Source organism: Bubalus kerabau, chromosome 10 (assembly GCF_029407905.1).
Source record: "Bubalus kerabau isolate K-KA32 ecotype Philippines breed swamp buffalo chromosome 10, PCC_UOA_SB_1v2, whole genome shotgun sequence".
Lineage (NCBI taxonomy): Eukaryota > Metazoa > Chordata > Mammalia > Artiodactyla > Bovidae > Bubalus > Bubalus kerabau.
In genome coordinates this window covers 66,298,528-66,326,215 of record NC_073633.1, presented here as the reverse complement: position 1 = coordinate 66,326,215, position 27,688 = coordinate 66,298,528, and the positions used below count along the sequence as shown (strand labels likewise).

Below are 27,688 nucleotides of genomic sequence, written 5' to 3'. Positions count from 1 at the left end.
AAATACAGTGTTTTCTACAAGTTTGTGGATGAAAGGAAGATGACAGGAGGTGGGACATTATTAGATGGGTTGGGGGAGTCCAAGTTTATCTGCAGACAGAAGATAAAGAACTGGTATACAGAGAAAAATATAAAGATGGAAATACAGACTGATGGACAGAACAAGGGCACAGTGTTGGTGGGAGGGAATAGGGTCGGGAGCTCGGGGGAAGGATTAGCTGTGGAGACAGTAGCTAAGAGAACCAAGGAGGACATAGGAACACTTGGGAGACAGGGAAGGATGAAGTTGAGGATTACACGTTGGACTGTCCTAGTCTTTCCAGAGAAGTAAGATGTGAGGTCACCTGCTGAGGATGAGGTTGGGGGATTAGGAGTAAAAGTTACTTAGTATAGGCTCCGACAATGATTCATTCTCTGGCTCTGTATTGAGGAAGATGATATCTTCTACAAACTAGCATTTGGAAATCCTCAAATTAAGCTCAGTGATAGGACAGGACTGCATTGTTAGCTACAATAGCAATAAACTATTACTTACCAAATAGCACAGCTTTTCACACTGTATGGGGCAGTAAGCCATTTGTTCTGTGGCTTGAACTTTGATCCGCACATCTGAAACACCACCTGCAGGCGGCTGCTTCCCCGGGATTTCATTATAATACTCATGATCTTCTCTCTCCTCAGCATGGCCATCCACAGGCACCTCCTCACTGTAAGGGAAAAAAGGATCCCCAAGAGGCTGGGTGGGAATTCATATGCTGGGGATGCAGAGAGATCAGAATCATGCAAATCACCCTGAAAAACTTTTCGTGCTTTAAGAGTATAGCTGTGCTTAAGTGATGTCAAACATCTGGATAGAAGCAACCAGATGGCTGAATTGTTTAGCTTTCTGTAGACAATCAAAGTGGGGTAAGCCAACAAAAAGTGCCATGGGTGATGTTTTCACGTCTCCTCTCAGTGATAAAATATGTACATATACATTTATATACACTAACTTCCTGAATGTAAGTTGTTTTTGTCAATCGAATAAAAATACAAAGTTTTCCTTGAATTCTTCAGCCCACTTTCACTGTAGCATTTCGGAAATACTTTTGCTCAAAGAAAATTTAGATACTGAGCAGAGGGCCTGGCTATAAACCAAGTTTACTATAAACCAAGATGAGAAAAAAAATAAAATAAAAGAGCTATGGCCAGCTATCTTGTCTGCACAAATCTGGAGTATATGTGATTCATAAAGAAATATTAGAACCATATGTGGCAAGCGGGTAGATTCATGTAAACATGCATTGTTTTTAAGAAATAGAGCAAAAAAAAAAACACACACACACACACACAAGAAAACAGATTTTTCTTCCAAACTGGAATTAGTCAAAGTTTCTTATGAGAAAAAAATAAATCAAGTCCATTTGGACTGAGTCGACTCCACTGACAACCCACAGCTTTGTTGGGTTCATTACATGTCAATGAAAAGACAGCACTAAAATGCAAGAGCCACCCTAGAAAAAAAGTCAACATCAAGCCTGCTGGTAGCCCCTCTTCTTTGCCGTGCTAAACCACCTCTGAGAGGAGATCTCCAAGTCTGGTGTTTGTTGATACACAAAATGATAAATTGGGGGGCGGGGGTTCCAGAAATGCATTTACAAGTGTCCAAGAATTTTATTTCTTGGGAATGAATTCTGCAAGCCAGGGACCTCAATGCATTCCACACGTGGTGGAGTCTGACAGGCCTGAAAGGGTTCAGCTTTCACTGCGGACTTTCTGTGCTGCAGAAAGGGCAACCTGAGCCCTGGGTCACGTCATGCTCTACCCCTTGGTCTGGCTGGAGCTGAGCTATCTGCACTACACACCAGCAAACAGGAGTTCCTGCTACACACATTTGATTCTTAGGATTTTGTTCTTTCTTAATTCGTTTAACTGATATGCAAGGGATCTGGGGTTGAAACAAACCTGAGAAATTTCTTCTTGCTCATTTTATGACACTACCTAATTAATTCAGAGCTCTGTATAACATCAGAGAAACAGGGTCAACCCCTTCTCACTTTTAGTGTTTCCTCTAATTCTATTACAAAGCAAGAGGAAATACCTAGACAAATAAGAAAGGAAGAAGAGTAAAAATGTCACTATTAGTTTGTAAGGAAACTGTATCTATTGGTAAATAAGAAATTACTAATTTCACTAGTCCATTTTAAATGCCATATTAATTTTAAAACAAAACAAAGTATGGTTAAGTCAAATAATCATAGAATTCCTGGCTGACCTTTCACAAGAGGTATTCAAAGAAGGATTTTTCAAATACTGTTTAAAGCGGAGTTCGAAAGCCTGTCCTATGGTACTTATGACGTCCTGGGCCATTCCGTTGCGGCATTCCAGTATGTGGCAGGCTGCAAGAGGACATACCAAAAAATTACAATAAATTTTCAGTGAGAGAAGATTTTATAAAGTTGAGATACTTCCAGAACATGAACTGGTAAATAAAAGGAAGTAGGTTTCCAAGTTTTCTGCAGCTCTGAAATCACATACCTCATATTTTATATGCACCAAAGAGAAGAAACACTTGCATTTTACAATGAAATACTTCAAAACACTTATAAATTCCAGTCTTAAGGCAGGTATTTGGGGCTCACACTTTAATAAAAGCAGACTGATCTTGACTAATAATGTGATTCATGTTCTGTGTTAGCTCTAGAATTCAATACAAAAGATGATTTTAGGGCAACAACCTGACAAGACGAGGTCTGCTGCCTTGTCTTTGCGTGGTACTCTATGGATGACTGGAAACAAAATAGCTTTCTAAATGCACCCCTCACAAATGGGGGGTGAGCGGCTGGTGAAGACAGGGGCTTTAGACTACCCTTTCCTCTAGCCATCCCTTTGCCCTGTCATTGCTACTCGAAATCAGTGATGGTGTGGTAATCCCTGTCTTTGAAATCCTACTAAAGAACTATCTCCAATAAGCAGCAAATCAAGATTTCATGAAGACTGATATTATCAAAGGATATTAAAATTTTTATAGATACTTTCTCTAAAAAGCTGTTACTAGAACGGGCTAGCTATCACCAGCAAATTAAAGAATTAAATTGTGGAGGGGGCAGCTGACAGAACATCACAGGCGAATTAGCAAATCTGCTACTGCTAAGTAAAAACCAAAGCTTGTGTTCAGGGGACCATAAATTAATCTCCCCATAACATGGAATGTCGGTTGCCTTGATGAGAGTATAGTATTGTGCTCAGGGCCTTAATATACAACTGAACTGAATTTCAGTTCAGTTTTCAGTTTTCAGTTCAGTTTTAAGGATGGCTTAAAACCATAAAGATGACAAGATACGGTAATAAGTTTCATGAGAAGATTTTCAAAAATACATTGGTCTGTATAGCCTGAAGAATTGAGGAATGAGGGGAAAGCTTGATAATTGTTCAATGTATACAAGAATGTTGTAAAAACTGTCAGCTATTTTCTGAGAACAGAAATGGCTTAAGTAGGTACCTAGGGAATTAGATTAAATAAAAAGAAAGTTGTGAAACAGGACTGTGGGAACAATACTGGAACATTTTACTAAAAGGGATACATACCTGAGGAAAGGAGGATACCTATTGTGATGAAAGCATGTTTTTAGGCTCTGAGTAGTCCTGAGAAGGATTTTATATTTATTTAAAGTAAAATACAAGCCCTGGTGCCTCAGATGGTAAAGAATCAGCCTGTAATGCAGGAGACCCAGGTTCAATCCCTGGGTCAGGAAGATCCCCTGGAGAAGGAAATGGCAACCCACTCCAGTATTCTTGCCTGGAGAATCCCATGGACAGAGAAGCCTAGCAGGCTACAGTCCATGGGGTCACAAAGAGTCAGACACAACTGAGCAACTAACACTTTCACAAAATTCATTCACGCCTAACTGGATTTGCAGAGCCTATATCAGTAGGTTATGGTAGAACCTACAGTGGTTTCCTAGCTTTATGTTGATAATCATCTCAAGGAATATCAGACAATTCTCATTTCAGAATTAGCTGGACATTTACTTAAGGAATTTATGTCTCTGAACTTCTGGAAGGGACGTTTATGTGTGTGTAGGCAAGGGATGGTATTACTAAATCAAACAATGCTAAGATCGCAAATCTCCAAAAGGGTTATTGATCACTTCTTGTAAGGTTGCCCCTTTCAAGAAGCAACCTGGATCTTGAAATAGACTTAGGAGCTAATTACAGCTTTGAAAACCCGATTAACAATGTCTATAAATTAATAGCCTTCTTACCAAAGGAAAATGTTTGGTCTGTTTTCAGACTGCCATTGTATATTGCCCCCTTTTTTTCTCTACACTAGCGTCACACAAGTGACTAATGCACTGCAGCTGTTTTAAAAGTATGTATTGAGTGAATTAATATTGATTTCTCCGAATCACACCCATAACTGCTGTGAGAAACCATCTTCAGTTCTATGAAGTGAGACTGGCAGTGAACCCCTATCACGGGGAAGGTGTCATGACCACTGAGTGGTACAAATGACCGCTTGGCTCATTTGTGGAAATGGTCTCCTCCTTCCTGGTTAGGTTTCACACCCTTAAACCTATAAAGTGCCCTTGGACATGGGTCCTTTGGTTGAGCCCAAAAATAGCTGTGTTGCACTGTGGTAAAAAAAAGGTAACTCACTTGAATTATTTTTTTCATCTCATAAATTCCTGGTCCAATTAAAAATGAAGTCCAGGCCAGAAATAAAACCAATATTGTAAAGCAATCATCAACAATTAAAAACAAATATTTAAAAAAATCAAAATGGAAAAAATTTATGTAATTTTACTTTCTCTTAGGATAAACAAGATGTCTTGAGATAAAGATGGAAAAAGATAGTGGGAGAGGTGTGAAATTCAACCGTCAATAAATAGATAAATAAGAAAAACCAAAGTTTATCTCCCATGAGAGGGATGAGAAAATGACAGTGGCTGAAAGAACTCTGTGATAAGATGCAGGCTAATTATACCACGGTCTATGTGAATAAGGTATGCTACACCCAGGTCCTCACCTGCCAAGACAGGGCATTGCATGATCTCTGAAGTCCCTTCCTGCTTTACAGAAATCCTGTCCTCCCTCGATTATAGTACTTTAAACTCTCCGAGGAACATGGCAAGGCATGTGGGCATACAGGAATGAATGAATGACCCAAACCCACCAACCGTCCTCTACCGCTTCTCATGTACTACCAAAATGTTTTATTTCTCTCAACTTTTCTGATTCTGATACTTGAGGCTTTGGTCCTTTTCCTGGGCTGATGCTTACCAACACGAATTTTTACTCTCCTTTGGATAACAGTGTTACTGTCCTATTACTTTTTAAAGATTAAACAGAAAGAGAAGAAAAAACAGTGGTGCCTATCTCCAGGCAAGGAACAGCTGGACACGATGCCTGACCCTGTGCAAGTTCTCGGTGCAGCCTCACCACTTTCGGGAGCACACACATTTTGATGGTGCTTTTGTTGCCACTTATATGCTGCTCTGTGAAAATGCTCTTTGTTCTTTTTTAGGTTGGTCATGACCTAGACAGGAATGGGTTTTGAATCACATACAGATATGCCCAATTCACATTGCTGGACCCATCTCCAAAAACTCAGATAAGCACCAGCTTGGTCAAGAATTTCTCAATCTTTAGCTAATGAGAAGGAAGAAAAACAAGCATATAGAAAATCCCAATTCTCCCCAAAACAATTTGACTTTCCAGTGATGCAAGGGGCCTGAGCTTTGACCTCCATGTCTGAATTAAACACAGACTTGGGTTTTTTTCATTGTGAAGTGAAAAGAATAATCTGTCTGTGAACAGACCTACAATTCTATTCTTGAGTATCAGGTACTCTATTAAGTAGGATGTAAAAGAATCTTGGATTCATAGTCTTCTTTTTCATTTGGTTTCCTAACTGGATAGTCATGGACAAGAGGCTAGAACAATTCTTAGAGAATAACAGACCCTTCTTTAATGCTTTATGCTTAAATAGACCAGTTTTGCTTTTGTTGTTCATAAGGCAATGGCATCCCACTCCAGTACTCTTGCCTGGAAAATCCCATGGGCAGAGGAGGCTGGTGGGCTGCATGGGATCGCGAAGAGTCGGACACGACTGGGCGACTTCACTTTCACTTTTCACTTTCATGTATTGGAGAAGGAAATGGCAACCCACTCCACTGTTCTTGCCTGGAGAACCCCAGGGACGGGGGAGCCTGGTTGGCTGCCATCTATGGGGTCGCGCAGAGTCGGACACGACGGAAGCGCCTTAGCAGCAGCAGCAGCAGAAATTCAAAAGTGCAGCTTCTCAGATCACCCACCAGATGGTGCTATGGGACTGAAGCATAGAGTCTACCAGCCCTTAGGAAGAAAACAGTCTGAAGCAACTAGCCAGCTGTCAGACCACAGTTTATCAATGTCACCAGGACAGTAGCACATATATTTTAGAGCCATAAACATAAATATACATAATTGGGGTTCATTTAAATTGGTTTTACAGGGTTCTTTTTGTATTTTTGTTTTGTTTTTTGCTTTCTTTATATAGAGTCAGGACCACGACATGCCTATATCCAGGTAGTCCAGGTAAACCGGGACCTCTTCACAGACTAGATTCAGAGAAAATATTCAACCTGTCCCGCACTGCACATATTTAAAGTAAGAAGTGAAGCGATTCTTCATTTACAGCAATTACAGGGGTAACCTGTATTGGTCACTAGGTAAACTCAAAACACTCTTACCTAATAACATTAATTGCTGCATGGTAGAACAGCCTATGGATTCATTTAAATAATTTGCTATCAGACTCTTTGTGCCCCCATGGACTGCAGCCCCCCAGACTCCTCTGTCCATGAGATTCCACAGGCAAGAATACTGGAGGGTTACTATGCCTTCTTCCAGGGGATCTTCTGGACACAGAGATTGAACTCACATCTCCTGCATCTCCTGCACTGCAGGCGGATTCTTTAGTGCTGAGCCACCAGTGATCTTTATCGCTTAATCTTTGTGCATGTCTCATTTCCTTAGAAGTGAAATTGCTGATTCAAAACTGTTTACACAGGCTTCACTGATGGCTCAGTAGTAAAGAATCTGCCTTCCAATGCAGGAGACACCGGTTCGATCCCTGATCGGGAAAGATCCCACAAGCTGCGGAGCAACTAAGCCTGTACACCACAACCACTGAGCCTGTACTCTAGAGCCAGGGAGCCACGACTACTGAGGGCACATGCTGCAAATGCTGAAGTCCGAGCACGCTGGAGCCCGTGCTCTGCAACGAGATGCCTCCACAAGGAGCAGCCTGCACACCCCAACGAACAGCAGCCCCAGCTCGCGGCAACTAGAGAAGAGCCTGCATGCAGCAACAAAGATCTAGCACAGCCAGAAATAGAGTTTTTAAAAAGTGTTTACATTTTTTAAAGTTTTGATTTAAGTTTTCAGTATGCTTTCTGAAACACGTGGATCTACCCTCCTACCAGACATGTTCAGGAGACACTACAACTCCAAATCACATTTTACCTTTTTATAAAAGACAAATATGATATCTATTTATAATTTGTATTTCTTTGCTTGCTAGTAAGTTTTTTGTTTTTCTTTTATGTTTCTTGGTGCCTGGTAATCTTCTTTGTGTGTGCTCCAGACCTGAAGTTGGTCCAGGTGCTTACTGGCTGGGTGAGTTTAGTAAAACTACCTTTTCAATCTCAGAGCTTGCTTCTTTAAAAAAGCAGTAACATTAATATCTATTTCTTAGGACTGTTGTGAGGATGAAAGGAGACCATGCAGAAAGTATTCCTGACAATGCCTAGCATGTGGTGAGCACAAAATAAACAATAACTTTGTTTTTGTTCTTCTTTCTCCATTGGATTGTTTTTCCTATTTGTAAAAATGCCTGTTTTTTTACTGGCAAGCCACTTCAAATCACTCAGAACAATAATAATAATAATGGCAATCATTTATTGCATACTTATAATGAGCCAGGCATTGAGATACATGCATTGAATACAATATCTCATTAAGTCCTCAAGATCACCTGATTTCTAATTCTTTATCAATGCTCTTATCTAAATAGCTCCCAAGAACTATTACTTCACAATTTTTTCCAGACTGTCCCTTCTCCTGCCCATGTAGTTTAGAGCATCATCAGCCCTGCCCAGGACCAGTGAGATGTCCTCCAAACTGAACTCCACAATTCCAGACCACTTTCCTGCCCTCAATATCACCTCTACAGAGGCAAAGGCCAGAAAAGTTAGCATTTTATAATTTTAGTAGAATGGCAGAAACCAGAATAATTCTTTATAAAGCTCAAAATCTTCAACAGCCCCTAGTAACCTTTTGGTTGGCATTCTAAGCCTTGACAGTCTGTTTCTTCCCTTTCAGCCATGGCTCCTCTACTTCTACTCTTAGCTTTCTTGGCAACCCACCTTTACCTACCACCCAAACCTACAGCCCTAAGCCCTCATTCCACTTGTGCCTTTATACACTTACTGCACAAAGCCTACCTGAGCACCTGGCAGGCTCCAGGCACTGTTCCCATGCTCCCCTCTTCTGCAATTGAACAGGCTCTGTTTCTCTCCCCCATGATGATGAGCCCATGGTGGGCAGTCATTATTTGTCTTCTACAATGATTACCTCAGCCTCTGGTGTATTAGTATGTGATTAATAATTATTTGTGGACTCAAGAGCTGTGTCAGTACCTCTGTGCAGAAATTAAAGTCCAGAGGCACAGGTGAGGGGAAAGGATTTAACACTTGAGGGGTGTGCAAACAGTGGGGATGCTGAAAACAGAATGGCTTCTCGCAGAGAAGGTACACAAGAGAAGGGGCCGGGGACAAGAAAAGGAGCAGAACGTGATGAGGAGATGCTGTTTTGCCCAAGAAAATCACATTATGTTTCTAAGTCATCTAGCCCAGACAGACCTGTTTCCTGAAGAAGACAGAAAGATGAGAAGACAGGAAAGGAAATGGTGCTTTCTCAGTATTATCTGTTACTCCTCTCAACAACATTAGCAAGTAGATGTTATTACTACCTAGGGGGGCAGGCTGAGGGGAGGGGAGGAAGGTTCAAGAGGGAGGTAATGTATGTATAATTATGGCTGATGGGCTGTTGCACAGCACAAACCAACACAACATTGTAAAGCTATTTTCCCCCAATTAAAAATAATTTTTTTACGTAAAAAATAAAGAAAGAAACTGAAGTTTAGGATGTGAAACAACTTGGCTGAGGACTACAGTGTGATGAAGAATTATGATTCCTGTCCAGCCTGTCTGACTCCATCATCTTTCTTATTTCTTATACCTGGGCTGGTACTAAAGAAAGAAAACACTGAAACCTCTATATGAAGAGTTTCTGAGTCCATTCTCTTCATACTCTGAAATCCATCCATGAGCTCAGTCAACAGTTCTCATAAAAGCCTTTGCAGAATCCTCGAGCCAGGATCCCCCTGAATTCCTTCTAGCAGCTCGGCTCCGATGAACTACTCAGGCACCAGATTTCAAAGTGAATGAGTTGCATCGTATTCTGCTTTATTTCACTTAAGCAAGCGAGGAGATCAGCAAGCATGTGGATCCTGATAGGCCATTACCCTCAGGAACAAGTATAATCTTTGAACTCCTTCTGCTGAAGAGCAAGGACATGCCTGAGATTCAGCGACTGATGGCAAAGTTACTAAATATCTAGAGTTCCTGATCTATTTGTTCTTCCTTTCACCCTGTCCTTTTCAGGTGGAAAGAAAGGGATTTGTTGTTCAGAGACCTTCCCCAAAATAGCCTACTTCCATTCTTTAGAGAGGACTTCAGTGGTGGTTCAGTGGTAAAGAATCTGCCTGCCAATGCAGGAGACGCAGGTTCAATCCCTGGGTTGGGAAGATCCCCTGGGGAAAGGAATGACAGTCCACTCCAGTAGTCTTGCCTGGGAAATCCCATGGACAGAGGAGCCTAGTGAGCTAAATCCATGGGGTCACAAAGAACTGGACACAACTTAGTGACTAAACAACAACAACTTCAGGGAAGCTCAGGCTTGATTAAAAGAGGTTGCTCTTCTGGTATCCTTTGTTATGTTCCATTCCTACTCTCCTTCCTTCACTAGTTCCTGTCTCTCCCATCTACTCTTTGAGCAATATCCATTCTTTATTATGTAGTTTAGAGTCTATTTTAAAGGAGTATTGCACAGTATTTATAACCCGTTCCGATTTCATCGAGCCATGCTCTCTTGGGCCACATTTACTGAGCATCTACACTGTGCTGGGTACTGTGCCAGCAGGTGGTCCTCACAATTTCATTTTTGACAATCATGATAGTTTCCAAATGGACCTGCCACCTCCCTAAATCCATCCACTGCACCCTGCTGCCAAATGAACCTTCCTAAATCTCTGCTTTGTAAACTGCTTTCTCCACCCATCTGCTTATAAGATTGTCTCTACTTATTAGCTCTCTCCTATCTGCCGTCTAGATGTCCTTTTTTGACTTTTTCCCCCTTCATACACAATCTGTACCCTATTAAGTGTGTTTTATTCATCTGCTCCCCAGTATTTGTTGTTGTTTAGTTGCTAAGTCGTGTCCAACTCTTTTGTGACTCCATGGACTGTAGCCTGCCAACCTCTGTCCATGGGATTTCCCAGGCAAGAATACTGAAGTATTGGGAGTAGATTGCCATTTCCTTCTCCAAGCCATCTTCCCAGGGATTGAACCTGCATTTCTTGCTTTGGCAGGCAGATTCTTTACCACTGAGCCACCAGCTTGCTCCCCAGTACAGCACGTGCATTTTTGCCTCATGTTTTTATAGCTCTTTGAATTTCCAAATTCCACTCCATACATACTTAATGAATGTTTGGGGGCAAACTCCACCCTGAGGTGATAAAGGGTACTGCTCAACTAATAGGCTCTAGGAGGGGAGGCAACCTAACACTCGTCCCTAAAATGAGTCTGAATATCCCAGAGTCAGGGATAAGAAGCAACACTTAGCATGTCTGTCTACAGAGGCCCAATGGCCTAACTTCAGGCCCTGGACACAAAATGTGGCTGGCAGGTGAGTTTCTTAGGCAATCTTACTAAATTCTGGGATGAGACAACTCATCAACTCACTCTTCCATTCACTCTGTCATTCAACAAAAATAGTTACTGATCATCACCACCTGCAAGGCATTGTGATGAGTGCTTGGGAAACAGTAAGAGAAACAAGTTCCTGCCCTCCAGTAGCTTTTAGTAGAAAGGACATACACTAAACACACAAACAAGTGAGTAACTAAAATAATAAAAATGTAGGGTAAGTGTCAGTAGAAAGAGAAACAAAGTATTATAACCCAGCAGAGTGGCATAAACTACTGGAGATGGTAGATGCTATCAGTCAAAGGAGGTCTTTTTAAAGAAGAGACATTAAAACTGAGATCTAAAAGATGAGAAAAAGCCAGACACTCAGAGTGGCATGCCAGGCTCTTGAACAGCAAGGCACAGGCTTAACACCTATAAACACACACGTGCACACACCTGCCAAGGCAACTACAGGCCCATGACCTCACTGATTTGGGTCTTGTGTGCAATACATTTGTCCACTGGGGATGTGGCAGCCAGCCCATCTATCCTTACTGAAACAGCTTCCCTTTTGTTTATACAAATAGATGATAAGACTTTTGGTTGAAGGGATTTAAATCCCACCTATAATTTTTTCTCCTTTGCTCTGCTGGCAGGGCTATTTATTTCAAACACATATTTACATAATATTTCTAGACTCCCAATACACTCTAGCGATACTCATCACTTTACATATTGAAAATAATTGCTTGTTACTTTCAAAAGTTGGTATATACCAACCCTTAGGAAAATCTAGAAGTTGCTTTCCATACCTCGTTGATTAACTGGATCTTTAGCTACGTAGGCAACATAGTCTGTAGTATCCTATAAAAAAGGGAAAATGATTGCATTTAAAATGAACGGATTGTACTAGTGAAAAATAAAAGAGTACATTTAGGGTATGATATTCAGGCAAAGACTGATACTAAGGTTTCTGTTTAAAGAACAAAGGACAGCATCCAAGGAGGAAACATAACCAAATACATAATATATACTTAGCAATTGTAGAGTCTACTTTCTCTGCCCCTTGGGGAGAGAATCTGAAGATTAAAAATGTAGAGGCAGACAATATCACTAAGAATAAAAGAGAATGTAGGCAGGGACTGTGTAAGGACAAATATTCTTTTAAAATGGTTAGGGACTATTGCTCTCCTGTGTTGAAAGTTGAAATACCAGGGGTTATGTAATCACAAAGTTTATGTCATAAACTAGGATGTTACAGCATGATTTCCCAGTTGTTCAAACAGATACCATGTAGATCAGAGAATAAGCTGATTAAAGAGACATGGTTTTGTGGTGGTTAGCTTGCTTTTATGCAGCACAACTTAAGGAATAATATAGTAAAAATAAAAGGCATTTATTTGATCAATATATAGAAAGAAGAGATCATTTTTGAAATAGAGAACCCACAAAAATCCTAAGGAATTCCAAAAGATGCACTTCAAACTAGTGGTAACCAGAGCAGGAGACAACGTAGGGGAGGGGGGGAGGAGGTACAAATTCTAGGGTTTAAATAGGCTTAAGGATGTATTGTATAACATAGGGAATACAGCCAATATTTTATAATAACTGTAAATGAAATTTACCTTTAATGATTGTATAAAAATAAAGACACAAAAAGAAGATATAACTGCACCATTTCAACTTATGTTTAAAAAAGAGAGATGTGTTGCTGGCTTTGTAAAAACAAACAAAAAGCTACTTGGTAATTTTGACTTTTATTGAAAACAGTATGCTGATGAATGATAAGATTTTAATAATTAAAGATGCTTTTTGTTATCTCAGTTCTCAGAAAAAAATACACACAATGCCATTTGCAGATTAGAAGTATGACTCTCTAGAGGGAAGATGAAATCAACCAGCAGGAAATAAAAGTCCATGTTTGTAATACCCTCAAGGACAATCACTTAATAACCCACAATGAATCATACAGGAAACGGATCTCAGGGTCAGTATAACTTGCCTTCAGTTATTTTAAAAAATAACACATACCTAAGTAAATCTCTCTTATACAAAAAGACAAAAGATTTGAAATATCTTATATATAAATAAGGTTGTGCCAATGAGCTTTATATTATATAAATTTAAAAGCAAAGACACAATTGTGGGGGCTTGGCTGCTCATTTTAAAGTTGAAGGGGTGGTATGATGCTTGCAATGTTGTCTGCTGTCTTAGTTGATGGGAAAGAGGTCTCAAGAATGTATTGTGAACATGAGAAAATTAAATACACTTCTTATATTTCCAGGCCTCAGTTTCCTCATGTTGAAAAGAATCTCTTAAAATTCCATAACTGTAAATATTTGGGAGAATTTAAAGAATGTTAAAAGCACAAACAATGGGAGGAAATATAAGAAGTATATTTAATTTTCTCATACTCATAATGCATTCTTGAGATGGAGAAAGTATATACAGATACAAAAGCATTACCCAGAACTGTCTTCAGGGCTGACTGAAGGGAGACAAGTAAATTGTTTTTGAGAAGGGAGTAAAAGTGAGGGTGAGCAAGGTCAAGAGGTGAGAAGGAACACCCAGTATTTTTGAAACTTTGGAGGGAATCTGCTAGGAAGAAGGTACCACATTAGGTCATGGAGACTTTTAGCTTCCAAACCCTTGGACTCAATTAGCTGTGAAGCTGTAAATTATCTCAGACAGTGTCCTAAGAAAGTACAGACATGTATTAGCAATATTGGTGACAGTTATCTCTTATCACTCTGTGCCAGGCACTATGCTAGCAGTTTACATGCACCATTTCACTTAATGCTCACAACACTTTGAGGCAAGGGGGATCGTTTCCCATTTTACAGAAGAGGACCCTGAAACTTAAGAGGGTGTAAGTAACTCAAGTCTACTTGACTCCAGAGCCTGGCATATTGCCTTCCTGACCTGAGGGTAAAGCTTCACTTGGGGGAACCTCTAATGCCAAGGCTCTGGTCACCCGTTTTCTATGTAAAATCAGCAGATTTTCTCTCCACCTGTAGAAAACACAGAGGTGCCACTCAATTCAGTAGGTACAAACTTTCCCACAGCAGCTACAAATTCTTTACTATCTTTGGTGGCGGCAATGCTTTGGCTGGTTTAAAGAACTAAAGGCACATAAAGACAGTCTAAAAAGAATCAGGATTCTGGAGAACTATGATAGACACCGTGCAGGGCATGTCTAGGGTAAATGAGGATTTTCATACCAATTTTTAAATGATAGCGACATTTAAAACTTGAAAAGGGAAATTTAAGGCAAACGGCAATAATTATTTTTCCCACTGCTCTTACAGAACTCATTACTTTACACTGCTTTACAAAAGTGTTCAAGTTCCTTCGTGGATGGTCGAGTTATAGAGGGTTAGGAAGAGAAGTGACAGTGCTGGAAGTTGACGCTCTCTGCTACCAAACATATCCCTTGGTGTCGCTGTTGAGGTCAGATTACAAGGTTGGATGGAGGGTGGATAGTGAGGAGCTGGGGATAGCTATAAGCAGATTTTTGACTGGGTGTAAGATCAGGAGAAGGCAGTGGCACCCCACTCCAGTACCCTTGCCTGGAAAATCCCATGGATAGAGGAGCCTGGTGGGCTGCAGTCCATGGGGTCGCTAAGAGTCGGACACAACTAAGAGACTTCACTTTCACTTTTCACTTTCATGCATTGGAGAAGGACATGGCAACCCACTCCAGTGTTCTTGCCTGGAGAATCCCAGGGATGGGGGAGCCTGGTGGGCTGCCGTCTATGGGGTCGCACAGAGTCAGGTACGACTGAAGCGACTTAGCAGCAGCAGCAAGATCAGGTAAAATCCCTGCACATTTGTAGGTACAAGAAAAATGTCATAATGTCACAGAGAAGCAAAATCCTTCTCTTGCTCCCTCGGTTTAAACAGATGTGTTTCTTGGTCAGTCACAGGCTTCCTCCCTTCAGTGCCCATCTCCTTTTGCTCTGATCTAGAAATGATGTAGTTGGAGGTCCGGGAATGACCCTCTACTCTTCAGAGAACGCTTGGAGGGAAAGCACCGACTCAGACCTGCACAATTCATGACAATTGAGCATCACCTGGCCTCTTGGTTGAAACAATAGGTTTCTCTCCCAGCTCAACATTCCCTGCATGAGTTTCTGAAAACTTAGTTGCTCATTTTGGATTAGACTTAGTTGCCTTGGCTGCTGGCCAGAATGGCAAATAGGCTTCCCCTCATGTGCCAAACCCAACTGATTGGGAGGATCTGCCAGGAACTCTATGTTGAAAAATTCTGAGGGAGGACCATCGACAGACGTATAACATACTTGTTTTTTATGAATTTGATGTTATCTACAAGAAGCTTCTCAGATGATAACTGGGCTAGTAACACAATGGAGTATTATTAGTTTATCCACTAATCCAAGTATTTACAAAATCAGTGACAGGAAATATTTTGTCAGAACCAAATTTTTCACTGCCTGCTACATATAGCTATTCACAAACCGTAATAAGATATTTGGAAAAGACAGGTAGTGGCTAACATGCTTTACACAGAAATTTATTTTAACTCTTTTAAAAAAAAGAACTTTAATGAATTCATACTTACCGGATCCCCTCCAGAAGCAAAAGAAATAGACTGCATATGATGATTTGCAATAATCTGGAAAACACAAATTAAACACATATGATGCTATAAACTAATTATTCCTAGTTATATACCATCTAACAGTAAAGTACATACATTTGTTTGTTTTGATTTTGCCTGCTTAACATCCCTTTGGAAACCACTCCATCCAAGTTCTATAAAAATCTTATTTAGATCAGGAGGTTCATGTGGGTTTGATCTTACTGCATCCTACTGCCCCCTCCCATTGAAGCTGGACAAATGATCCAGGCCTAGCCAATCAGAAAACACCATCCATCTAGATACAGCAAAGACAATCAACATCTCTGAGGAAGAAATAAGGAGAACAGTAGGAGAAAATGCATCTCTCCCTGTCATTTAATATCTTAGTACAAGCCCAAAGCTTCTAGGAGTCATCTTTTGCTGTCATGAGGGAAAAGTCTGCTAGAAAATTATTTTTCTCTGGAGAAAAATCAAAGCTGAGAGTCAAAAACAGTAAAAAGGCAGGAGGTAACAATTGTTTCATCACTTCAACCAATACATTCCCCCCTCCCTTTATTTTTTTATGTATTTTTTCTAGTTTATTTATTTATTTTTATATAAGTTACTTTGACTTGAGTTTCAGTCATTTGCCACCATTCTTCAGATCAGATCACCCGCTCAGTCATGTCTGACTCTTTGCGACCCCAGGAATCACAGCACGCCAGGCCTCCCTGTCCATCACCAACTCCCAGAGTTCACTGAAACTCACGTCCATCGAGTTAGTGATGCCATCCAGCCATCTCATCCTCTGTCGTCCCCTTCTCCTCCTGCCCCCAATCCCTCCCAGCATCAGAATCTTTTCCAATGAGTCAACTCTTCGCATGAGGTGGCCAAAGTACTGGAGTTTCAGCTTTAGTATCATTCCTTCCAAAGAAATCCGAGGGCTGATCTCCTTTAGAATGGACTGGTTGGATCTCCTTGCAGTCCAAGGGACTCTCAAGAGTCTTCTCCAACACCACACTTCAAAAGCATCAATTCTTTGGCGCTCAGCCTCCTTCACAGTCCAACTCTCACATCCATACATGACCACAGGAAAAACCATAGCCTTGACTAGACGAACCTTTGTTGGAAAAGTAATGTCTCTGCTTTTGAATATGCTATCTAGGTTGGTCATAACTTTCCTTCCAAGGAGTAAGCGTCTTTTAATTTCATGGCTGCAGTCACCATCTGCAGTGATTTTGGAGCCCAGAAAAATAAAGTCTGATGCTGTTTCCACTGTTTCCCCATCTATTTCCCATGAAGTGGTGGGACCGGATGCCATGATCTTCGTTTTCTGAATGTTGAGCTTTAAGTCAACTTTTTCACTCTCCACTTTCACTTTCATCACAAGGCTTTTTAGTTCCTCTTCACTTTCTGCCATAAGGGTGGTGTCATCTGCATATCTGAGGTTATTGATAATTCTCCCGGCAATCTTGATTCCAGTTTGTGTTTCTTCCAGTCCAGCGTTTCTCAAGATGTACTCTGCATATAAGTTAAATAAACAGGGTGACAATATACAGCCTTGACGAACTCCTTTTCCTATTTGGAACCAGTCTGTTGTTCCATGTCCAGTTCTAACTGTTGCTTCCTGACCTGCATACAGGTTTCTCAAGAGGCAGATCAGGTGGTCTGGTATTCCCATCTCTTTCAGAATTTTCCACAGTTTATTGTGATCCACACAGTCAAAGGCTTTGGCATAGTCAATAAAGCAGAAATAGATGTTTTTCTGGAACTCTCTTGCTTTTTCCACGATCCAGTGGATGTTGGCAATTTGATCTCTGGCTCCTCTGCCTTTTCTAAAACCAGCTTGAACATCAGGAAGTTCACGGTTCACATATTGCTGAAATCTGGCTTGGAGAATTTTGAGCATTACTTTACTAGCGTGTGAGATGAGTGCAATTGTGCAGTAGTTTGAGCATTCTTTGGCATTGCCTTTCTTTAGGATTGGAATGAAAACTGACCTTTTCCAGTCCTATGGCCACTGCTGAGTTTTCCAAATTTGCTGGCATATTGAGTGCAGCACTTTCACAGCATCATCTTTCAGGATTTGGAATAGCTCAACTGGAATTCCATCACCTCCACTAGCTTTGTTCATAGTGATGCTTTCTAAGGCCCACTTGACTTCACATTCCAGGATGTCTGGCTCTAGGTCAGTGATCACACCATCGTGATTATCTGGGTCGTGAAGATCTTTTTTGTACAGTTCTTCTGTGTATTCTTGCCATCTCTTCTTAATATCTTCTGCTTCTGTTAGGTCCATACCATTTCTGTCCTTTATCGAGCCCATCTTTGCATGAAATGTTCCTCTGGCATCTCTGATTTTCTTGAAGAGATCCCTAGTCTTTCCCATTCTGCTGTTTTCCTCTATTTCTTTGCATTGATCGCTGAAGAAGGCTTTCTTATCTCTTCTTGCTATTCTTTGGAACTCTGCATTCAGATGCTTATAGCTTTCCTTTTCTCCTTTGCTTTTTGCTTCTCTTCTTTTCACAGCTATTTGTAAGGCCTCCCCAGACAGCCATTTTGCTTTTTTGCATTTCTTTTCCATGAGGATGGTCTTGATCCCTGTCTCCTGTACAATGTCACGAACCTCATTCCATAGTTCATCAGGCACTCTATCAGATCTAGGCCCTTAAATCTATTTCTCACCTCCACTGTATAATCATAAGGGATTTGATTTAGGTCATACCTGAATGGTCTAGTGGTTTTCCCTACTTTCTTCAATTTCAGTCTGAATTTGGCAATAAGGAATTCATGGTCTGAGCCACAGTCAGCTCCTGGTCTTGTTTTTGCTGACTGTATAGAGCTTCTCCATCTTTGGCTGCAAAGAACATAATCAATCTGATTTCAGTGTTGACCATCTGGTGATGTCCATGTATAGAGTCTTCTCCTGTGTTGTTGGAAGGGGGTTTTTGTTATGACCAGTGCATTTTCTTGGCAAAACTCTATTAGTCTTTGCCCTGCTTCATTCCGTATTCCAAGGCCACATTTGCCTGTTACTCCAGGTGTTTCTTGACTTCCTACTTTTGCATTCCAGTCCCCATTCCTACTAAGGCACTAACATAAAGAGTTTCAATATGAAGTAAGACTATCTAAGTAAACTGAATAAGTTAGCTAAACTGTTTAGCTTAGCTAAGATTGTCTCTTTTACTTTAGATTCTGGCTTCCTTATTTGGAAACCACAGTGTAATGACCAATATCCAGAGACCTATTTGTCACACTCTTTTAAAGATTCGTTAAATCAACTATGTACCAATTGACTAATCCTGCCTTCGGATTTGTGTAACAGAATCTCACAGCTCTACTCTTAGATGTATATCCAAAAGAACTGTGTAAATGCATATACCAAAGATCTCAAGAAAGATAATCACTGCCTTGCTCATAATAGCCCCAAACTGGAAACAATCCCAATGATGATCACTGTGATATTCAAACATGGGACTACTACACAGCAACAACATATTTCTTGGGCAAAAGAAGCCAGACACAAAGACTGTATACTGCAAGCTGAATTTATATCAAGTTCAAAACCAGGCAAAATTATTTCATTCTGTTTGAAGTCATGATAGTAGTGACTTTGGGGGCAAAGGAAGAGAAAACAAGTGGTTTTCTGGGATCCTGCAAATGATGTTCCTTGATCTGGGTAGTAGTTAACACAAACAAATTCATTTTGTGATAATCAAGCTATACATTTACAATTTGTGCACTATTCTATATTTGTTTTCTATATTTATATTTCAGTTTAAAATGATTACTAAAAACAAAATCAATATACAGAGACCAACATCATTCCCATACACCAGGAACAGCCAATCTGACACTGTATGGGGAAGAGGGGAGAGGTATATTTAACAAGAGAACCTAAGTATATAACTAATAAGAATTACATAAAACTTTTTGGAAAACTTCAGTGAAGAGTATAAATAACATATGAACATGCAGAACACATATATCACCTTTATGGATGAGAAGACAATATTATAAAGACATCAATTCTCCAAATTAATTTATAAATTCCATACAATTCCAATAAAAATTCCAACAGTGCCATTCAGGGAACTTTTTAAACTACTTCTAAAATTCACACTGGAAGAATAAATGTGCAAGAAGAACTAAGGCAATTTTTTAAAGAACAAAGAGAAAAGATTTTCCTTATTATTAAGATGTATTATAAAACTATAGAAATTCATTAGACTACAAAGACTAAAAAGGACTGACACTTTTGTGCTCTTTTAGCCTATGATAAATGTGGCACCAAAGAGCAGACAAAAGGACAAGTGATTAAATTAGCAGAGTCAGCTGAATCAGCTACATATATGAAAAATATAAAAATAAATCCTGTCCTCATGATATTTATAAATAAATGTCTGAACCACAAAAGAGCCATACAGACATTAAAAGACAGATAAAAGATTATGCTTAAGTTCTCTGAGGTAGGCAAATCCATCCTAATTTTTAAAAAAAAAGACATACAGGAAAGAAACTTTTAAATTTGAATACATGAAAGCTTATTTTAAAACTTTTGTATAAGAAAAGATCTCCAAAACAAGAAACAACAGGCAAAGAGAATATATTTAAAACATGTGAAACAAAGTTTTCCCACAGAGTTTATAAAACATTCCTACATCAATAAGAAAAAAAAATAAACCCAAAATAAGATCATTTAATTTTCAGAAGTAATACAAATGTTCAATAAACATACTGAAAGATAACCTGCAAAGAAAATCAAGGCTATAAAAAATAAAACAAGACACCATTAAATTGACAAAGTTGTTAAAGTTCAACAAAATCATGTGTAGCAGGGGCGTGGATATTCTTGAACACCACTGCCTAGTGCTTAAATTTGTACAACAACTTTCAGAGGCATTTGACATTGATGCTTTTGAACTGTAGTGTTGGAGAAGACTCTTGAGAGTCCCTTGGACTGCAAGGAGATCCAACCAGTCCATTCTGAAGGAGATCAGTCCTGGGTATTTTTTGGAAGGAATGATGCTAAAGCTGAAAACTCCAGTACTTTGGCCACCTCATGCGAAAAGTTGACTCATTGGAAAAGACTGATGCTGGGAGGGATTGAGGGCAGGAGGAAAAGGGGACTACAGAGGATGAGATGGCTGGATGGCATCACCGACTCGATGGACCTGAGTCTGAGTGAACTCCGGGAGATGGTGATGGACAGGGAGGCCTGGCGAGCTGCAATTCATGGGGTCGCAAAGAATTGGACACACTGAACGACTGAACTGAACTGAACTGAAAGCTAAAGTATGCATACCCTGTAATTCCACCTTTCCACTTCTAGGTTTTTACTAGAGAGAAGTATTGGCACATGTAGATACTCATTTACCCATACAATACCAAAAAAAAGGAAAATTATTTGTGCATAGTTAAGTCAACTGCAGTATAGCTATACAGACAGAATACTATGAAAACACGTGTCTATGTATACTAACAGCTAAATCTACAAGATTTAGGGGTTTTTTGCTTTTTTATAAGTTGAAGGCAATTATGTAAGACATATTAAAAAAATAAGATTTTTCCATGAGGACTTAAAAGATTCATATAAATGCACAGAAAAAGATTTAAAGAACACACACCAAATTAAGTGTAAAGTCACCTCCTGCGGCAAAAAAAAAAAAAAAAAAGATGGGCCCATGTATTTCTTCTCTGCATATTTTTTTAAAGAACACCGATAATATGCTTATTTGTGAATTTAACATTTTTTAAATGAGAAAAATAGAAGAGAGGGATGGATGAGTTCTTAATATGCTGATGTATGGCTGAGAACACGTGTGGTTTTCAGGTGCAGAGCAGTCCATGGGGTCGCGAAGAGTTGGACACGACTGAGCGACTTCACTTTCACGCACTGGAGAAGGAAATGGCAACCCACTCCAGTGTTCTTGCCTGGAGAATCCCAGGGACGGGCGGGGGAGCCTGGTGGGCTGCCGTCTATGGGGTCGCACAGGGTCGGACACGACTGAAGCGACTTAGCAGCAGCAGCAGCTGCACAGAGACAAAGTTAGTTAAAACCTTGGAGCAGATGAGACTGCCTGGGGATGGAGGAAAGGGGAGCAGCGGAAAGAGGATAGCGAGAAAGGAGAGGGGCGAGAGGGGAGGAAGATTAAGGGGTCTTCAGTTCAGTTCAGTTGCTCAATCGTGTCCGACTCTTTGCGACCCCTGGACTGCAGCACGCCAGGCCTCCCTGTCCATCACCAACTCCCGGGGTTTACTCGAACTCATGTCCACTGAGTCGGTGATGTCATCCAACCATCTCATCCTCTGCCGTCCCCTTCTCTCGCCCTCAATCTTTCCCACCTTCTGTAGAAGGCATATAGAGTATTTTCAAGTTTATAGCATCATAAGCAGCAGAACGGTTAGGTAAGGTGGAGGCCAAGCAACGTACAGCCCTAGGTCTGAAATTCGAACGCACGGAGCGCAGATCCCCGAGTACTGGGAATGTCCCCCAGAGGGGGATGGGGGCACTACCAGCGGCCAAACCAGAGCAGCGTTCTGAGCAGGAGGCGGTGTTTGGGGGTCGCGCACACGCACGAGGTCACGCAAGCGCACGGTGCTTGCGCAAGCGCACAACCGCAAGCCCCCGTAGCTCCGAGCTTGTGGAAAACGAACGACTTGTGGGGAGGTTGAGCTGCTTGCACTATGTCTGAAATGAACGAGCTGTCCGAGCTCTATGAGGAGAGCACCGATCTGCAAATGGATGTGATTCCTGGTGAGAGTGACCTTCCGCATATGGAGGTAGGCGGCGGGAGCCGGGAGCTATCCCCGAACCCCTCCCGCGCCGGGGCCCCGCCACAACTGGAGGAGGAAGGCCCAATGGAGGAGGAGGCGGCCCAGCCAATGGCGGAGCCACAGGGGCCCCGAGGCCTCGCTAGCCGGCCCAGCCCTGGGGAGCAGCCAGGCCAGATCGCGGGCCCTGATTTCGAGAGCGAGGACGAGGGCGAGGAATTCGATGACTGGGAGGACGACTATGACTATCCGGAAGAGGAGCCGCTCAATGGTGCGGGCTACAGAGTATCAGCGGCCCTTGAAGAAGCCAACAAGATGTTTCTGAGAACCTCCAGAGCCAGAGAAGCAGCTCTGGATGGCGGGTTTCAGATGCATTATGAGAAGACCCCGTTTGATCAATTGGCTTTTATCGAAGAGCTTTTTTCACTTATGGTTGTCAATCGTCTGACGGAAGAACTCGGCTGTGATGAGATCATTGACAGAGAGTAGTTAAATGCTGTTAAGAGAGGAGGAAGCTGCTTGAGGAGAGACCCAGCATTCCACTGTCTTTTGGGTTCATTCCAAATAGTTCTGTGCCAATGAAAAAATCTTCCAAAAAAAAATTTTTTTTTTTTCTGCAGAGTAGAATAAGATAGTGGTGACTGCACAGTTATGAAAAAGGAAGAAAATTGTTAAAGAAGAGTATCTTAGTACTGTTGAAACCTGTTTTCAAGAATGTCCAGAGACACGGCTTTGACTTTGTTGTTTATTCAGAGTAATTTCCTTGCATTGAGGAAGATAATCTTTCATGTTTCCCTGTAAGGAATGGCTTTTCAAGAATAAGTTATGACCAAGATAGACTGCCAGTACAAGAGCCCACTGATGATAATTATATGAGAAAAAGTAACTGATGTATCCACCTTAGGACATAAGATGTCTTTGAGTTATTTGGACTGAAAGCATACTGAGAAAACTTTAAAGATTCAAGTTTGTAATCTATCCGAGCTGTGGTTATCAAAGGCTAAATTTTTAGTGTAAAATAAATCTACCGAGTATTCTTCAGTATCTCAAAGGATAATCTACCCCCAAAAGAAGTATGTGTCTTGTGTGCTATATCTTAAAACGTGTTTCCAAGAACAACTGAGATTTTGTTTGTACATATATCTTGATCATTTTTAAAGCTACTGTAATCTTTAATTCAAGAAAATTCATTGCCTTGAACATTTTTAAAAGTCAAAACTTAAGACGTCCTTAATAAAGTTTCAAATTTAGACTGTAAAATGTACATGAAGGTACAAAGAACACAAACTCTTTCAAACATCAGTATATACTAGAGAATTTTCTGTTTCACTTGCTCTCTTTTTTCATTTAACTTTACAGGCAAAAGACTCTGGTTGAACTTCATAATGTAAGAACTGTTAAATGAACATTGTCTAGTAAAAGGAAAGCCCTACATCTAAAAAAAGACACTATGAACAACCCTTAAAAGTTTTAAATCTGCCCAGAAATCCACCTCAGTATCTGAAGTTTCCCTCTGTCTCCTCCTCTAATTAAGCTTGTTTTTGGTTATGCACCAGCATTCCAAATAATAAAGATTTCTTGTTCTCTGTATTTTATTTGTTTGTCTAATTGTATACATACTTTCTCTAATTCTGCTTTTTATTTGCTATACTGTTTGTGTGATTGCAACCATTTTATGATTTAAATTTAATGACTTTATAAGGGAAAGTGCTCCAGCTTCAAATACTAGATTACAAATTAACTGGTATAAATTAAACTTAGTAAATTCCTATAAGAGAATTTGCCAAGCTGGGAAAACCTGCTAAATCAGTAAGCATCTCATGGTGGTTAGTAAGATGCTGAAGTTCTATGAATAATATAATTAGAAGGCTATGCCCAATGAAACTGAGTATACCAGCATGTCTTAAGATTAGTAAAAAGGTACCAGATGTTTTTGCTGCATTATGGCAGTAAAGGATACACCCAATATAACAGGACAACTCAGAGCCTTAATTTTGTTGCAGTCATCCTGTCTTTTAGGGAGGGGGGTTCTTTTCTGTATAATACAGGGCTGACAAGGGTGATCATAATTCAGACACTAGCTTGGCAGGGAGAGGAGCGATAGATGGGGGAAGACTAAAAAGGAGGTTAAACACTGGCACTTAAATTTTAATCCTACTGGTCTCCCATGGCTCACTTTGCATTTTCAAACAGCTTACAGATGTAATACGAGTGTGGATAGATAACTGCTTGTGTGATGTGAATTAATAGGACTCTGGACAAAGAAAAGTGCCAATATATATTAATTGACTAGTCACATTTATCTCCAGATAAGATGCCAGGAAATAGGTTCAGAAAAAAACATATCTACAAACTACAAGTGTTACTCTATTTGTCTTAGAAATAGAGTAGGGAGCAAGAGCAAGGGGAAAGAAAGCTACTTCCTGTTAGGTTTGAAGGTTCATTTAGAGAAAGACCTGGACTCGAACTCACTCTTGATGGTTTGTTAGTCTTAAAAATAGGCAGTAACTTAAGAGACTGCTGACATTAATACTTGTTAATATTTACTGAAAGTAGAAAAGGGTAACATTTTTAAACATTACAGTTACCACAGACTGAAACCAAGCCTACCTAATTTGAACCTAGGCTCCACTGCTTACTAGCTCTGTAACAAGAGATTAATCTCTGCCTCAGGGTCCTGAATTGAAAATAAGAATACTTGAATGAACCTTCTAAATTGTGATAATTAAATGAAGATATATGCTGCTGCTAAGTCGCTTCAGTCGTGTCCAAGTCTGTGCGACCCCATAGACAGCAGCCCAGCAGGCTCCTCTGTCCCTGGGATTCTCCAGGCAAGAATACTAGAGTGGGTTGCCATTTCCTTCTTCAAATTAAGATATATGCATCTATATAAATAGGTAAACTAAAGAAGGGAGTTCTGGGGAAATTCTAAGCCTGTTTGATGTAGGGAACGGTGGAGATGAGGAATGGGGGAGAGAGAAGTTAAACTTCTGAGTGTGTAGTGTGATTTGTGGAGCACTTTCTAGGTCTATCCATACTTAACGTAATTTTTGCTATCAGATGTCTGACATTGGCTCCCTTCGAGGACATAGATCTATTTTGTTTGGCTCATGCTTATAATTTTAATTTCTTAAAGACCAACATCTCGTAATTCATAGAGATCAGTAAAACTCCCAGATTTCCATCATTTTTCCCCCCAAAAGTAGAGGAAGATCTGGCAGCCCTTGATCTATAGTCCTATGGGATTGGGCTTTACCCAGGGGAAGTATTCTGTTTGCCCTAGCTTTTCTCCCCACTGTGGAGGACAAGTGGCACTCATCATCTATCACCACTTGCACCGTTGTGTTTTCATGAACCCAGACAGTTTGCATTACCTACCTGGCCTCTAGGTATTTGAATTGCCTCTCCTGAAGATAAAAGATTTCTCCATTTTCTGCCTGTTTTACCTTGTTATCTATTACCCTTCTCAATTTCAGTAGCTGTTAAGGAGTCAGTGATAGGAGTATAGAAATGAGTAAAGAAATAGAATGGGAGCTACTGAGACTTGACATTAAAACCTTATTAAAATATGTCAAGGAAGTCTGCTGCTTGAATTTTTAAAACAAGGACTAAAAAAAAATCCTGTAACTTGCTTTTCCAAAACGTTTTTTCCCATTCAAAATGCATAAGTTTTAAAAATTGTAAGCATTTTGTGTTTCTGTGTTTAATATAAATTTATTTTCTGCCTCTGAGGTTCTGTGAGACATTTTCTGGGAGCAAATGGTTACATTCTTGATGTTCTCAGTGAAGGAAGATAAACGTGAACCATCTGACCCATAAGTGTTCTGTCATGTATGAATGTACCTATAAATTTGAAGCTGTTTTTTATTTCAGTCCAAAGTATATCTTAGAATTTGAGGGGGCGGTTTTTGTATTTATCTCAGAACTTCAAAGGATATTTTTCTTTAAGGAAAATTTAATAAATCATTTTCTCATGCTACACCCAGAAGGTCACTTTTCTGCTGCATTTATCCCTGGGACATTTTCAGTTCAGTTCAGTCGCTCAGTCGTGTCCGACTCTTGGCGACCCCATGAATCGCAGCACGCCAGGCCTCCCTGTCCATCACCATCTCCCGGAGTTCACTCAAACTCAGGTCCATCGAGTTGGTGATGCCATCCAGCCATCTCATCCTCTGTCGTCCCCTTCTCCTCCTGCCCCCAATCCCTCCCAACATGAGAGTCTTTTCCAATAAGTCAACTCTTCACATGAGGTGGCCAAAGTACTGGAGTTTCAGCTTTAGCATCATTCCTTCCAAAGAACACCCAAGGCTGATTTCCTTTAGAATGGACTGGTTGGATCTCCTTGCAGTCCTAGGGACTCTCAAGAGTCTTCTCCAACACCACACTTCAAAAGCATCAGTTCTTCAGCACTTAGCTTTTTTCATAGTCCAACTCTCGCATCCATACATGACCACTGGAAAAATCATAGCCTTGACTAGACGGACCTTTGTTGGCAAAGTAATGTCTCTGCTTTTGAATATGCTATCTAGGTTGGTCATAACTTTCCTTCCAAGAGTAAGCGTCTTTTAATTTCATGGCTGCAGTCACCATCTGCAGTGATTTTGGAGCCCCCAAAAAATAAAGTCAGCCACTGTTTCCCCATCTATTTCCCATGAAGTGATGGGACCAGATGCCATGATCTTCGTTTTCTGAATGTTGAGCTTTAAGCCAACTTTTTCACTCTCCTCTTTCACCTTCATCAAGAGGCTTTTTAGTTCCTCTTCACTTTCTGCCATCAGGGTGGTGTCATATGCATATCTGAGGTTGTTGATATTTCTCCCAGCAATCTTGATTCCAGCTTGTGCTTCATCCAGCCCAGCGTTTCTCATGATGTACTCTGCATATAAGTTAACTAAGCAGGGTGACAATATACAGCCTTGACGAACTCCTTTTCCTATTTGGAACCAGTCTGTTGTTCCATGTCCAGTTCTAACTGTTGCTTCCTGACCTGCATACAGATTTCTCAAGAGGCAGGTCAGGTGGTCTGGTATTCCCATCTCTTTCAGAATTTTCCACAGTTTATTGTGATCCACACAGTCAAAGGCTTTGGCATAGTCAATAAAGCAGAAATAGATGTTTTTCTGGAACTCTCCTGCTTTTTCGATGATCCAGCAGATGTTGGCAATTTGATCTCTGGTTCCTCTGCCTTTTCTAAAACCAGCTTGAACATCTGGAAGAGCTGCCCTTTTAATGGGATCTATAAAGTTTCTTGAGTTTAAGCATCCAGAGTGGCACATCTTTTTTACACACCCCCAACTCCACCCACCCCCCGTGGCTATTCTCCCCAGGTCTTCAAAATA

The 27,688-nt window shown here is 40.5% G+C and overlaps 2 protein-coding genes across 2 annotated transcripts in view; one reads left to right on the top strand and one right to left on the bottom strand.

Moving 5' to 3' along the window:
• SHC4 (SHC adaptor protein 4) overlaps nucleotides 1–27,688 on the bottom strand; it is a 134,267-nt gene that overhangs the window by 26,045 nt on the left and 80,534 nt on the right. The window contains exons 5-8 of the mRNA XM_055538021.1: nucleotides 15,576–15,629; nucleotides 11,806–11,857; nucleotides 2,254–2,377; nucleotides 535–706 (exon numbers count right to left, since the gene is read on the bottom strand). Coding sequence (XP_055393996.1) covers nucleotides 535–706; nucleotides 2,254–2,377; nucleotides 11,806–11,857; nucleotides 15,576–15,629 — 402 coding nt within the window. The remainder of the gene's footprint in view (nucleotides 1–534; nucleotides 707–2,253; nucleotides 2,378–11,805; nucleotides 11,858–15,575; nucleotides 15,630–27,688) is intronic.
• Nucleotides 22,162–24,399, top strand: EID1 (EP300 interacting inhibitor of differentiation 1). Its single transcript, XM_055538024.1, has one exon. The coding sequence runs from the start codon at nucleotides 22,263–22,265 to the stop codon at nucleotides 22,836–22,838; it is 576 nt and encodes a 191-aa protein (XP_055393999.1). The 5' UTR covers nucleotides 22,162–22,262; the 3' UTR covers nucleotides 22,839–24,399.

Bases quoted from the DNA above. Each gene is read 5' to 3' on its own strand.
- EID1 (XM_055538024.1), top strand. From the start codon at position 22,263: ATGTCTGAAATGAACGAGCTGTCCGAGCTCTATGAGGAGAGCACCGAT.